The sequence below is a fragment of the Vipera berus genome (genome assembly GCF_964194415.1).
Source record: "Vipera berus genome assembly, chromosome: 1".
Classification (NCBI taxonomy): domain Eukaryota; kingdom Metazoa; phylum Chordata; class Lepidosauria; order Squamata; family Viperidae; genus Vipera; species Vipera berus.
In genome coordinates this window covers 71,986,715-72,001,978 of record NC_138202.1, presented here as the reverse complement: position 1 = coordinate 72,001,978, position 15,264 = coordinate 71,986,715, and the positions used below count along the sequence as shown (strand labels likewise).

The window sequence follows — 15,264 nt, the reverse complement described above, 5'->3', positions numbered from 1 at the left end:
TTCACAGCTTCTGGAGGAAGGTTGTTCCACTGGTTAATTGTTCTAACTGTCAGGAAGTTTCTCCTTAGTTCTAGGTTGCTTCTCTCCTTGATTAGTTTCCATCTGTTGCTTCTTGTCCTGCCTTCAGGAGAATAGCTTGACTCCCTCTTCTTTGTGGCAGCCCCTGAGATACTGGAACACTGCTATCATGTCCCCCCTCGTCCTTCTCTTCATTAAACTAGACATGCCCAATTCAAGCAACCGTTCTTTAAATGATCTGGAATGAAACTGAAGTGAGGGGCTACTGAAAGGAGTATTTAACAGACTTGGAATTATGGTTGCATGTCAAAAAGTGGAATTGAAATGTTAGTAGTCAAGAAAACATGATGGAAAGGAAATTATAATTGATGTCAGTAAGTTGAAGAATGGTAAGGCTATAGGTATATTTAGTGTAACTGGAGAAATTTTAAAACAGGGATGTGATTTGCTTAAGCTGTGGCTGTGCAGATTGTTTAATGTGTGTGATGATTTTTTCTGTACTAATGATTGGAACAATGCTGTTATAAGAAAGAGAAAATTGGCAAAAGGGAATGCAAAAACTGCAGGCAGATTTGTAAACTATACCCAAATTTTGTTCATTGCTACCTCTTGTGTCTTTTGATTTCTGAATTCTGCAAAAATACTGGGAAGGTATTTTTGCATAATTCAGAAATCAAAAGATACAAGAGATAGCAATGAACAAAATTTGGGAACTGCGGTGCAATTTTATGCCATATAAGGGGTGGGTAGAACAGATTTTTTTCCCTTTAGCAGTTCATTGAGAAATGTATTTGTATGAGTAAGAAACTGTATTGTACACAAGTTGGTTTAAAGGAAGTATGGATACATCGAATAGCCTTGAATTGCAAAACAACGTGTATAAATATGGAGTTCAGAGTTGGTTGCTGAATATGAAAAGAGCATTAGATATGCACAAAATAAAAGGAATAGATTAGGAATTCTTATGGGGATAATTGAAAAATGTTGCCTGCAGATTTCTGCATTGGTGTGCATTTTTGTGTACTAATGATCTATGCTGACTGAAGGCTCAGTGATTGCTGTAACTGTCAGATTTCGTGATAAGATATATGGGTTTGAAGATTAATGTGTATTTGGTAAGAAAAGTAAAGTAGATAATAAATATGGGAACCATGATAGAATGCTTCCTAAAGATGAGGAAAATGAAAGGCTAAATTTTAAGGTATGCACCTGCTGGTAAAGAGGTTGTATGAAGTGTGTTGTGAGGAAAGAATGTTTGTCAAAATAAACAAAAACGGCAGCGTATAAGAACATGATTTTGCTTATATTTTACATAGCAATAAGAATTGGCATGCCAGTAAGTTAATGTAGTGAGAATGGGATATGACATCATGATACTGAAACAAGAGACGTTTAAGAGAACAAGAAGTAATGCACAGAATCATATGGTTGAAGCAAGGATGGTTTGCAACGATAGACAACCGTGATAAAATATGGTACATCTTGGTATGTGCTAACTTTAGCTCTATTTCTTTTTCTGATACTTCTAATTTGTTAAACTTACTATTCCTTAATTCCTTTTCTGGTAATAGCTGCATGACATTGCTTACTTGGGAGGAATAGTATGAAGGTTATGCATGATATACAGGTCAGTGACTGTACTTGCATGCCATGCCAAGCTGTTTAAGAGCACCTCTGTGTGTTTATGTGTGCACATATCTGAACATGTGTGTCAAAATTGTCAAGATGGTGATCACAAGATTGAACTCCACCCCTATTTTACATCTGTTACATGAACAATATGTATTTTAGAAAGGCAGAGTTTTGATTAGGTGGTCATGTTTACCATTCTTTTACCACCGCCACCCCAGATACCCCTGAAGCTGTTATATATTATTAATGGCCATGCATGTGCTACCATGTTGCCGTCATTAAATAGAGTTACTTAAGGAGGTGGCAGTTTACTATTCTATCTGGATTCAAAGCAATGCCATCTTGGATGTGGCATGCAAAGTGCAAATCTCAGTTAAAGAACTACAGGTAGTCCTTGACTTACAACAGTTCATTTAGGGACCATTCAAAATTATAACAGTGACTTATGGCTGTTTCTCACAGTTACAACCTGTGCAGCATTCTCACGATCATGTGATCAAAATTCAGATGCCTGGAAACTGGTTCCTTCTTACGACCGTTGCAGCATCCTGGAGTGTTGTGATCAACCTTTGCAACCTTCTGGCAAGCAAAATCAATGGGGAAGCCAGACTCATTTAACAGCCAGGCTACTAACTTATCAGTTCCAGTGATTCACTTAACAACTGTGGCAAGAAATGTCATAAAAAGAGGCAAAACTCACTCAACAACAGAAATTTTGGGGTCAATTGTGGTCATACATCGAGGACTGCCTGCACTTCCAAGCCGGGGGGGGGGGAGAAATGTGGAGCACTTCCAAAGCACTTCTAACATGGTGGTGCATGCACATTCATTAACTGAACTTCACAATTTGGGATGTTGTATAATCACAAAGTTTCTCTTTCTTGGTCAAAAAGAACAGACTCAGACACATATTTATAATTTTTGCTACTGTAGTTGGAGAGTAAAGTGTCCTTTAGTCTATTATACAGTATTTCAATTCACACACACACACACACACACACACACACACACACACACACACACAAAACCTGCAGTGGTTGAATAGGAGCACCTTTCACTGATCCTTCCAGTGGCTTAAGAAAGAGTGATTTAAAAAGAACAAAGACAGAGTTAAGTGGAGCTTGCTGCTGGTCTGAGGGAGGAGAAAGTGAAGCTCTAGTTTCAGTTCCATTTTTCAATATTAAAAGGAGATACAGCTTTGGAGGAATGGGAGAGAAGGCCTTCTGCATGTGTGACTGCAGACAAAGAATTAAAAGAGCTCCAGATGAAGAAGCATCTGTCCCTCAATATGGCTTCCTTTCAGGGCTGCTGTGTCACATTCCAGAGATCATCGTACTTTTTTGCTTTATTTTCACAATATGGAGAACGTCAGCTCCAGAGGTTTAATCTCAGACACATATCGATGCAATTCTAAATGCTTCTTTAGGTGACAGCAGCCCTTTGAAAAAGAGGCAAGGGTTTCATCTTGTCCTGGCAAGGAGGCTCCACAGGTTCTTGGTGAAAAGATTGAGCAGCTGCAGGAGAAGATGGAGGAGCCACCATTGGGGCAGGGGGGAAAGGTTTGAGGGTTGCTTCCATGGGCAGAGTTCAGACCCTTGTATGCCGGCAGGTTCGCGAAGGGCCTGGGGCTGAGGCAGCCGCAGAAGTCGATGGCGATTCCTCGTCCGTTGTATCTCCCTGCTCTTCCTTATGAAGGCCAAGGTTGATGTGAGTCTGCAGAGCGGCAGGGGTCAGCCATTCCTTGGGGAGGCAGCTTTGCAGAAAGGGAATGCAGGAGCTAAAGTAGGCCAGGCGGTTCACCCAGCGTGGGATTTCCTTCCCACAAAGGATCTGAGAAATGACAGGGAAACAACACACATACAAAACAATTATTGTTTGATTTGCAGGTAATTTGCTACTGCCTCCTTGTCTCCTTTTCCCCTGGCAAGAGGGGAAAAAATCATGGCCTTGACCATGAGGCATAGAAGCAAAAAAAGAATCCAATTTTTTTTTTTAAAAAAGGTAAAGGTTCCCCCACCCACATGCGTGCTAGTCGTTTCCAACTCTAGGGGCCGGTGCTCATCTCCGTTTCAAAGCCAAAGAGCCAGCACTTGTCCGAGGACATCTCCGTGGTCATGTGGCTGGCATGACTAGACGCCAAAGGCGCACAGAACGCTGTTACCTTCCCACCATAGTGGTCCCTATTTTTCTACTTGCATTTTTACGTGCCTTCGAACTGCTAGGTTGGCAGAAGCTGGGACGAGTAACAGGTGCTCACTCTCTTACGTGGCACTCGGGATTCGACCCGCCAAACTCCCGACCTTCTGATCGACAAGCTCAGCATCCTCAGCGTCCTAACCCACTGCGTCCCTTATTTACTAACCAATAAATGGATGGGGAGCAGGATGGCCTTTCAACACATTAGCCAGCAAACCTTAATCTATGTTTAATCCTTATACTGAAGAATCTTGAGAGTTAAAAATTACTCATCCCATTGATACCTGAATGTTATTATTTTTCATCTTAGCACAGACCTTATAATTAGCCTGAAAATGGGGTTGCCTGTGGGAAGGGGGTCCTCTGCTGTGAACTTCTGTGCAGAGAAAAACATCTGAAGAAAATGGCAGGATGCCATATAGTTTATTCTGCATGCACATTCCAGAAATAGAGCAATTTTCTTCCTGCTGTGCTAAGAGTGTATAGTTCAAAATGTGATGAATGTGATGAACACAAGTCCTGCATTGCATACCAGGAAATCTTATTCTACGGTGTACAGTGAAAGATTTAATGAGTATTTGATTTCCTTCCAAAAGCACTTGGCCAAGAGCTTTCTCTGGTCACATGGTTTCTGGTTTTAGGATTGTCAACCCCCCCCCGCCCCAAATCTAAGCTCTCTACTGTCCTTTGTGTCTTCCCTCCTCTTACACTTAAGCACAGCACAAACATGCTTGTTGCTTTCTTCTCTGCCAGGTCATCAGGTTGTCTTCATTTCATCCCCAGCTCATGCTTGAAACTGCTTAAAGTTGTTGTTGACTGATCTGGAACAGTGGTGTTTTCCTCATTAAGCAAACAACAGGCCCCACCAGGTATTTGGTTTTTTTTAATTTGTTTGTTTTGCTGTGGATGAAATCTGCATTGCTCTGTGGCACACTCTGATGACCCTGAAGGTATGGGATGAATCCAGAGTCTTTTAGGCACTTCAGCAAGTAGAAGCATACCCCTTCTGCTCTGGACCCCCACATGCTACCTTACAGGGCACTGAAACAGGTTAGTTCCTTTAAAATGGCCTCTCCCTTGCACCCACTAGAAGAATAGCTGATCAGCAGTGATGGGGGGGGGGGGTGGAGAGGCTGTACAACAAAGGTACTCTGTTTTTGCTGCTTCTTACAGGAACCTCCTCTGGACCTTTTAATTGTTTTTCAGGATGCATGAGTTTGAAATCTCCTTACTAGTAGAGTTCAGAGGCTCCTTCGGTCTTCTTTGCCCCCACTGCCACCCCACAAAAAAAAGGTGAAAGAGCATAGATATAAAAAGCAAAGATGTGTCAAGGGCCTGACTGTGTGCAAGTTCCACGTTAAGCTAAAGTGGAAGGGGGAAGCCAACCAGTATTCACAATATGATCTGGAGCAAGAGAACACCAGAAAATCCTGAACCCCTTTGTTGTGGAATCAGAGAAACTGTGGGCTGAACTTAAAGAGGTCGTCAGAGATGAATGTGACCGAGAGATTGCCAAAGACCGAGAAAGAGAAGAAGGTAAGCTGGAAGTGCATATGCTTTATGGGTTATATAAAGACTTTCAGTTATGTCAATCCTTTTAAGCTGGGCGATGTGCTTAAAAATATGACAATCCCAGAACATCTGGTTCTCCTCACCCGTACATAAGTCAGAAAGCCACTATATGTATAGAACATGGTGAAACAGGCTGGTTCCAAGTTGGCAAAAGAGTGAGACAAAGTTATATACTCTCCGCTTAAGTACTCCATCTACATGTAGAATATATATTGAGGGAACTTGGATTGGAAGAAGATGAGTGTGATTTTAAATAGCAATAGCAATAGATGTACATACCACTCCATACAGCGCTGCCTGAGCAGTTTATAATGTCAGCATATTGCCCTCCAACAATCTGGATCCTCATTTTACTGACCTTGGAAGGATGGAAAGCTGAGTCAACCTTGAACCCATCAGGATTGAACTCCAGGGCTCTTTTTAAAACTGGAGGAAATAACACCAATAACCTATGCAATGCTGATGACACTATACTCTGATGAATGCAAATGATCTGCACGCTCTACTAATGAAAGTCAAGGAGCACAGGAAATACTAGGATTAAGATTAAATATAAAAAGACCAAATTAATGACACAGGCATAGCAACCAGCCTTAGAATTGGCAATGAAGATATTAAAGTTGTGGACAGCTTTTCCCTTTTAGGATGAATTATCAACAGTGAAGGAAGAAGCAGCCAAGAAATTCACTGCAGAATAGCACTTGGTAAAGCAACTATGAAAGGCTTGGAACAGATATTCAGATGCCGGGAAGTATCTATGCCTACCAAAATCAGAATGATACAGGCAATCATTACTACACGATACTCTATGGAATCAAAAGCTGGCTTTGAAGAATTAGGATAGGAAGAGTTTTGAAACTTTTGAACTTTGACATTGGAGAAGACTCTTGAGAATATCACGTATATCTAAGCAAATAGGCACACGAGACCAGGCTCAAATTGTCATATTTTGAACATAAATGTCAGACAGATTTTCTCTAGAAGTCTATCATTCTAGGAACAATGGAAAGAAAGAGAACAAAAGGATGACTAGCAGCAAAGTGGATGCATTGAATTACAACAGAAATGAATGCAGTATCAAAGGACCTGAAAAAACCAGTTAGAGACAGATCCTCCTGAAGAAAAGGTATCTGATTGGTCACTAAGAGTCAATTCCAACATGTTGACATATAATCATTAATCATCAATGCATCTAGAGCAATTTGTCTTGCACACCTATAAATCTGATACAGTAAGTGCAGCCTTGGTGGAGCAGTGGGCTAATGCCTCCTTAAGTAACACCAGCTGCCTGCAATTAGTGCAGGTTCGCATCCCACCAGGCTCAAGGTTGACTCAGCCTTCCATCCTTCCGAGGTAGGTAAAATGAGGACCCAGATTGTTGGGGGCAATAAGCTGACTTTGTAAAAATGCCGCTTGGTGGGGAGGGGGTGAAAGCCCTAATAAGCAGGCATATACATAGAATGAAGGCTATTGCTAAGCACATTGATTTGTGCTTTAGATTGTAAGCCGCCCTGAGTCTTCGGAGAAAGGGCGGGATATAAATGGGATTTATATATATATATATAAAAGTGAACTTCTCTCAGAAGAACGAAGCTGAAGCCACCAGCCTGAGGATGACGGATGAGATTTCGTCGAAACGTTGCTCTTATACCTTCAATTCTACGTGGGAAAAAACATATATATATATATATATATATATACATACACACATATACATATACATATACATATACATATACATATACATATACATATACATATACATATACATATACATATACATATACATATACATATACATATACATATACATATATATATATATATATATATATATATATATATATATATATATATATATATGTAGGTCTAGAGTCTCGGGTTTCTTCCCGCGTTCCTTTCATCTTCAGAAAGTTGTGGCGACGTTTCGACGAAATCCCATCCGTCATCATCAGGCCGGAGTATTCCTCCTGCTGCTTTCAGGAGCAATGCGTGGTCTGTCTGTTCCTTTCCTTCTAACTGCCGGTGGGGCTGTGTTCCGACTGGGTGGAGGCGTGGCTGCTTTCTGATTGGGTGGGGGTGTCTTCCGACTGGGTGGAGGCGTGGTTGTCTTCTGATTGAGAGGAGGCGTGGCTGTCTTCTGATTGGGTGGATGTGTGGTTGTCTTCCGATTGGTTGGAGGCGTGGCTGTCTTCTGATTGGGTGGGGTGTGTTCTGAATGGGTGGGGTTTTTTGTTGTGTCGTAATATCCTGAGTGTTGTGATTTGGTGTCTTGAGGAGTGGGCTGTGTAGTGGCCTCCAGAGCTTTGGCTTGGCTCCGAGTTCGAGGACCCGCCATGCATCTCTGGTATGGGTCAGTCAGGTTCGTGTGTGCGTTCTTCTGCTTGGGTGATAGCACTTTTGCTTGACTTGTTCTATCTTCTGTGTGGGAGAGTTTTTGTTCTGGGTGTGGATGAGTCTTGCTGGGGCTGGTGGCATTTGGGGTTGTTTGTTGGTTTTTTAAATCCTTGTTTGCTGAAATTCGTTTGTCTATCAATGCTGGTTTCCAAATGGCATGTAGGCGGGAGGTGTCGTCTCGCTTGTTCATACTGTCTGGGTGTTTTTCTATTTCAATGGCTTCTCTGATTATTCTGCTATTGAGATGTTCTATTTTGGCGATTGTTTTTGTACCTTCAAAATTGATGTTGTGTCCCGTAGTGTTTATGTGTTGTACTAGTGAAGATGTGCGATCTTTCTTCTGTACTGAGTTCTTATGTTCTTCTACACGTACCTCTATTCTTCTGTTAGTCTGTCCGATGTATGTTGCTGGACAGGAGGCGCATGGGATTTGGTATATGCCCTGGTTTTCCAGTTCTATTTTGTCTTTGGGATTTCTCAGGATGGTTGATATCTTTCTGTCAGTGTTAAATGCGGTTTTGATGTTATGTTTGCGTAGTACTTTACTGATTTTGTCGGTTGTTCCTTTTATGTAGGGCAAGATGGCTCGTCCGTTGTTCTGTTCTTCTTCTTGGATGTTTTTCTGTTTCGGAGTCCGCTGCTGAATTATATTGGTGATTTTGTTTTTTTGGAACTTGTTTGCTGTCAATATGTCTGTCAGGGTGTGTAGTTCTGTTTGTATATGTGTTTCATCTGCAAGGCGTCTGGTGCTACAGAATAGGCATTGTGCACTTTCTGGGGAAAGGAAAATTAACTCGTTCCTCCTTAGATTCTGTCTAAGTTCCCCTAGATCACAGGTCCGCAACCCGCAGCTCCGGAGCCGCATGCGGCTCTTTCAGCCGTCTCCTGCGGCTCCCAGTCCTCTGCCATGTGCAGTCCCCCCAAAAAAAGTGGGACTAAAAAAGTTCAACCAATCAATTCAAATATGCCGGGTAGGTGCATATCTCGCCTTGGCTCCACTCTTCAGTCAAACCCTGTTCTGCGCATGCGCCCATGTATGCGCATGTGCACACATTTTTTTGCGGCTCCCAGTTTTTCCTTTTGTGAGGGAACCGGTTCCGAGTGGCTCTTTCACTGTTTCAGGTTGCTGACCCCTGCCCTAGATAGCCTTATAGACCCAGGTCTGACTTGTGATGCATGTCTCTAGACCCAGTCAGCAAGAGATTGTGACTTGATATCTGTAGAAAACCAAGTGTTAGGGATGGATTTTTGTGGTGGGAAGGAAGGGGGGGGGGGAAATCCGCTCAACTGTCAGAGCAAACAAGTTTTTCATCTGTGGTCCTAGAGACCATCGAGCAGGTCAAAATGAGTGATCTGGCCTTTTCCTCTTTTCCATTCTCATTATGTTAAAAAAAATGCACAGCAATTTCATGACTGTCCATGAGACACATAAATAACTCAGGAAACGGGAAAGTGCTACGAATGAAACTGCAATTGGTGACCTTTTCTGTGACACTTCATTGAGATTTCACCTACAAATATCAAAGAGATCAGTGTCAAGAGAAATGAGATGTGGATTTGTTTTTTTTTCCCTTCCTTCCTTCCTTCTTCTTTTTTTAAAGAGGAAAGTATTTGATCCTTAACTTAATAATTAAGTTAAGTTAAATAATAATATTTGATCCCCACTTAATAATTTCAGTGCTCAAGGAAAGCAAATGAATGCCACTTTGTTCATGGAGTCTTCATCTTAAGAACACATCCACCAAGAGAGTAATTGGCAGTAGCAAGAATGGATTGATGTGTCAGTTGTGTTTGCCTATGGCAGGGGTGTCAAACTCAATTTCATTGAGGGCCGCATAAGCATTGCGGTTGCCCTCAAGGAGCCGGTTGGGCATGGCCTGGGTGGGTGTGGCCTACTGGGTGGGCGTGGCTAGAGTGCATATGGCCTACTGGGTGGGCATGGCCAGCTTTACATCGTTCGCATCAAGGGTCCCTATGGGGGCCTGGGCAGGAGTGGGACAGATCTGAGGGTCTCTGGCAGAAGGAGGGTCTCTGGGCCAGGGCCAAGGCAGTGGGGGCCGTTTCCTCACTGTTTCCAGGATGGCTTCGCGGGCCACATGAAACCACTTCGCGGGCCGGATCTGGCCCCCGGGCCTTGTGTTTGACATGTCTGGCCTATGGTTACAAAAAAAGGATGCAGGGGAATCACTGGCCCTCTCCAGATGGACAGCTGCCAACACTATCCACTAAAAAATGTTCTTTCATTCCGTCTTAAGGAATGTTTGGTGACAAGAAAAAGAAGGCGGCAGACAAAATATTAGAAAAGACGAGAAGATTCCAAAGAATAGAAGTCAGTATATTATTTCCATACATTTCCATGAATAAAACAGGACAATTGCCCAGAAGAAATTTGGACTCTGAATTACACATCATCTTTTGAAGATAAAGGTTGTAAGAAAATATCAGGGTGAGAAACTGTTTCAGATTGCCTGGATCGTGCCCCGAGTGTAAAAAAATCCTCTTGGATTCTTAACGAATAGAGACCACAGATACTAAACGTGACAGGGTGGAATGGGATCAGTTAGGGTTCTCTGTGGCGTTATGATAAGTGTTTCAGCCACCATGATCTAATCATAGTGGGAATTGTTTTGGCCCAAACTGCCTCACCAACATTGCTGGAGGATTATAAAGTAATACCCAGATAAAGAATAGAAAGTGAGTTCACCTCTGCCAGAGCAGCTGAGAAGTGATTACAATTCTTGTGCATGAGATGGTAAGCATTGCCCTTGTACTCTTTGCCTAGTTCCTCCATGATTTTATCCACATCTTCTTCAGTGAAGTCTGTGGTGCCCAAGGCAATGGATTCTCTGGTAAGAGAGAGAGAGAGAGAGAGAGAGAGAGAGAGAGAGAGAGAGAGAGAGAGAGAGAGAGAGAGAGAGAGAGAATAGGAAAAGTCAATGACAGGAAATGGGCAGGCAAAAAGACACACACCAGGCATGCTTTGAAAGTGAATCCCTGCAATGAATTAAAATAGACCAGCTTCTTTTTCTGGCTTCCACATCAGCTTGAAAGAAGATCCTCCTGCTGAAAGAACTGGATTAATGTTGAAGAGTGAACCTTTTAAAGCAGCAACATCTTTTTTTCAGGCTACTTTAATGAAAAGTGGAAATGAGGCCTGAATCACTTCATCCAAATCTTTTTCAAACTGCACTATGCAAACACACACACACACACACACACACACACACACACACACATCTCAGTCTGTTTATCTGCCTGGTCTATCTAATGTTTAATAAAGCCTCCAGGCACAGCAGTACTACACATTTAAATATCCTTTTAGATTAATTCACCATAGCATTCACTTTAAAATCCCAAATAACTGAAAGCCACTGTTCTAGTCTGGTCTGTATTTATATTCATCTTAAAGAAATAACAACACATACATAGGGTGTAAATAGTAGTACCACTATAATCATTTAGCATTCACATATCACATACTTTAAAACAAACACCTAATGTCTACAGATGTAGGGAAATTATTGCAGGCTGCAGAAGGGCAGCGGAAACAATTGTTTTTCAGTCTCCTGAAACAAGCCACGATAAACCACCTGTTCAGCATAAGGTCAATCAGTTAATTGTTGGCTATTAAAATGCAGCTGACATAACCAAGCCAGGGGAATATCATGCAGGTTCAGAGCCAATGGGAAAGGAGGATTTTTTGTTGTACACAAGCTCAATCCAATGAGTGAATTTCCTTGTAAATAAAAGGGAGTTTGGACATTGCTCTGGGCTCTCATCCCGAGATAGAAAAGACTCTGTCTTATTTTCATGAGAGACCACCACATGCAATGACTTTTAATACTGAATTTACATGCTCTTGGGGAAAAAGCTATCCCTTCCCCCTCTGCTTCCCAGCTCAAGGCACTCTACTCAGTGCCATGATCCACAGTGGGAGCAGAATGCAGTGGGTGGGAAACACTTTGGCAATGTTGGCCCTTGATTTCAGGGGCTGGGTTTGTTGCCCAAGATGTTGCTGAGCAAAATTCCAGACGATGCTTTTGACCAAGAAAGCGGTAGGTGGCTTGGGTCTAAGTTACCTTCTTCTCCAGACAGAACCATCTTTTGCAATCATCTCAAGCCTTCCAGATATTATATGGGTGGCCTTTTCTTAGATGCTCTGGCTCCTTGGAGAAGCCTGCTTTCCCAAAGTTGGGTGACCTCCGTGCTCTTTGCTAGCAACAGAACAATGGAGATGGTTGCCTGTTTGGGCGTCGTGGTATTTTGCTGAGATGTTTTTGCAAGGCTTACTTTTAAGCTTAATTAATTCTTAATTGTTAAATTCATTTTAGTTCTAGGTCTTAAATCTTTCTTTATTATATTAGGTGCCACCCATCTTGTCTAGAGGCGATTCAAATTAATTTGGGTTAATTGTTTTACTTTTCAAATTGGTGGCTAACAATGGTTTTTACATGAGCCACCCAAAGTCTGCTGAAAGGGAGACGTTCAGTGATGGGATTCAGCCGGTTTGTGCCAGTTTGCCAGAACCGGTAGCTAATTTTTTGTCGTCCAGGTCCAGAATGGACTTCCGGAAGTAGCATGCACACAAAGAACCAGTTGTCCACATATTTGAATCCCACCACTGCACACATTATAAAGTAGATAAACACATCTGAATTACTACTTTTTCAATAATGGGGTCACAGAAGACTTTTTTGAGCAAATCTATTCAAATTTCCATGCAGTGTTTTGAGTATGAGATAAACTTTGTGTCATTTTCTCCTTGTTTCAAAAACAATGTTATATACCATGTTTATGTTGCAAATGGTTCATTCCGTTAGCCCTGGATTTTGTATCTTTCTGTGCCTTGTGTTCTTGTCACTGACCTATATTGTCTAACAAAGCAAGCAAGCAAAGCGGAACAATTACAGGGAGACTCTGTGTGGCAGCTAGCAACTGCTCCCCAGCTTGCTTTTTCTAGAAATTCCTCTCCCCCTTGAAATGTATTTCTCCCCCTCATCCAAGGTTCTTCAGGCACATCATAAATTATTTATTTCAGAAGCTTCCAATATTAAGACTGAGTAGCTACTCTGCTGCCTCCCTCAGTTTGCTCTAGATAGGTTAGATAGGCCTCCATATTCAGGCATTAGTTTGTCCCTTCCACTTCCTCCTGTTTCTTGGTGATTTAATTTACTATAGCTTAGCTTCCAATTTGGTGACAGCTGCAGGGATGTTCCTGCAATTCTTCCACATAAGAGACCTGGGGGTGGAAGACAACTGACCCTGAATCTAATCTTATTCCTCCAGTGACAAAGAAGCAATCTGGTAAGTCAGAGGATTGACAGTTCAGAGCATGTCCCAATAACATGCAGCAATTGTGCAGCAATATTAGTTGATAGGCTGTTGGAGGAAAATAGGTATTCACCATAGCAGTTTAAGTGGGGGAAAAGATGAATCTAGGGGGAAAAGCACGTGAGAACTATAGCTTGTCTTCTTATGCTTTTTTGACTCATTAATTCACCCTGGATCTGAATTAAAAGAATGCCAGAATGGGTGCAGTCATTCAGGAAATAGAAGTAGCAAAGATTTTTTGTTACAGATGCATGTTATTGTAGATGAATTTATATATGCTGTGCATCTCTTAGTATTGCATATAGTGCATTCTTAACCACCCGTACACATCACACAGCATTTTTCATTTTATCACTAAAACAATCCCATGAAGGAGGTTGAGGGATAGTGACTGCCCTAAGGTTGCCCAACGTGGGACTAAAAGAGGACTTGAAATTGGACAAGAGTTAAGATTGCCTTCCTTACACCAACTTTTCCTCATTTGGTGTCAATCAAATACAGCCCCATTACCGAAGCCACCAAGGCAATTCACTGTATTGGCTGGGGATATTAGGGGTTGGCACCAGGTTGGAGGAAGCTGTAGGATAAGACAGGTTTTAATCCTCTCAAATCCACAACCTGCATTGGTTTAACTGGAGTGCCGCCTCTCCCCCCCCCCCCCGTTTAATAGAAAAGGGCTACACTGAAGTCTGGGGAATGAAGCTGAGGACACATTCATTTTAGCAAGATGGAATTTGGGAAGTTCTCTGTTTGTTACCTGTGATGCATTCCTTTTAGGAGTTGTACTGCAGTTATTTTCTATTTTCCACCTTAAAATGAGAAGTTTTGCTGGCAGTTTTCAAATGTCATGGTCAGAAGCAGCTCTGAAGGGTGCAAAATGAGACCTTGGAAGCTTGTCCATAGTATACTTTATAGTATACTATAAAATTAAAGCAACAACCCTACATGACTGCGTATATGCTGATTTTTGCCCGCTTCCTTGGTTCTCAGAAGGAATCAAAAAAAGGAGGGAAGAAAGCAGAAAACGCGACAATGCCCTCCAGGTGGCCAATCCAGAGAAAAGGTAGAAGAGCTCTTACTTGAATTTAAAGGTCTCTCCAAGCTCCACCGCACTGCCTGGTGTGATCTCAAAAATCCCACTGAAAGGATAGGGATGTCCTCCATAGGCAAACTCTAGTAAGAAAAGAAAGAGACTGTAATTAAGAACGTCAGAGCAGCATCTGTGATGGGACTCTGGCTCAAGATAAGGTAAGGTACAGTGTGACACTTTCCACCCACAGTTACATAACTTGCTTCTCTTCCTCCTTCAAAGAGGCCAGACTAGTCTGCAATCTAAGGTAAAGGTAAAGTTTTCTCTTCTAGTTATTATTATTATTATTATTATTATTATTATTATTATTATTATTATTATTATTATTATTATTATTATTATTATTATTATTATTATTATTTATTGAATTTCTATACCCCCCTTCTCCCAAAGGACTCAGGGCGGTGTACAGGGCAATTAAAATACAGCATACAAAAGTAGTTGTGGTCATGTGGCCAGCATGGCTATACGCTAAAGATGCACAGGACACTGTTACTTTCCCACCAAAGTGGTACTTATTAATCTACTTGCATTAGCGTGCTTTCAAACCACTAGGTGAGGGGTAGGCAACCTTGGCTCTTTTATGACTCGTGGCTCAGGAATTCTGGGAGTTGAAGTCCACGAGTCATAAAAGAGCCAAGGTTGCCTACCCCTGCGCTAGGTGGACGTTTGCTGGGGCATGTAACAGGAACTAACCCTGTTGCACAGAGCTCGGATCTTGAACCAGACTGTGAGTTCTCCAGCTGACCAGCTCAGCATCTTTAACCTTTAGTCTGCAAACTACTCCAATGTTGTTGGTTTTTTTTTTGTCAAACAGGGCATTTTTGCTGACCTGGCTTTCAGTCAGCATCAAGCACCAAGACTGAAAGTTGATGGACTTCTGGAATATTCTGCAGCCTGTGCTAAGCCATATAATACCATGTGCGAAAACAAATATTTAATATGAATTCACTAAGTATTATTATCACATCTTCTTTTCCAGAATTAAAGGGTGGCAGTCACATTTTCTACGTGTGCATGTCAGATGT

At 41.9% G+C, this 15,264-nt stretch overlaps 1 protein-coding gene across 1 annotated transcript in view; it reads right to left on the bottom strand.

The window, feature by feature from the left end:
• Positions 1-3,087: 3,087 nt before the first annotated feature.
• Positions 3,088-15,264, bottom strand: part of LOC308660987 (deubiquitinase DESI2-like) — a 97,712-nt gene continuing 85,535 nt past the window's right edge. Inside the window, exons 4-6 of the mRNA XM_081315642.1 lie at positions 14,226-14,319; positions 10,520-10,661; positions 3,088-3,480 (exon numbers count right to left, since the gene is read on the bottom strand). Of these exons, the coding sequence (XP_081171768.1) occupies positions 3,238-3,480; positions 10,520-10,661; positions 14,226-14,319 (479 nt within the window). The 3' untranslated portion in view covers positions 3,088-3,237. The remainder of the gene's footprint in view (positions 3,481-10,519; positions 10,662-14,225; positions 14,320-15,264) is intronic.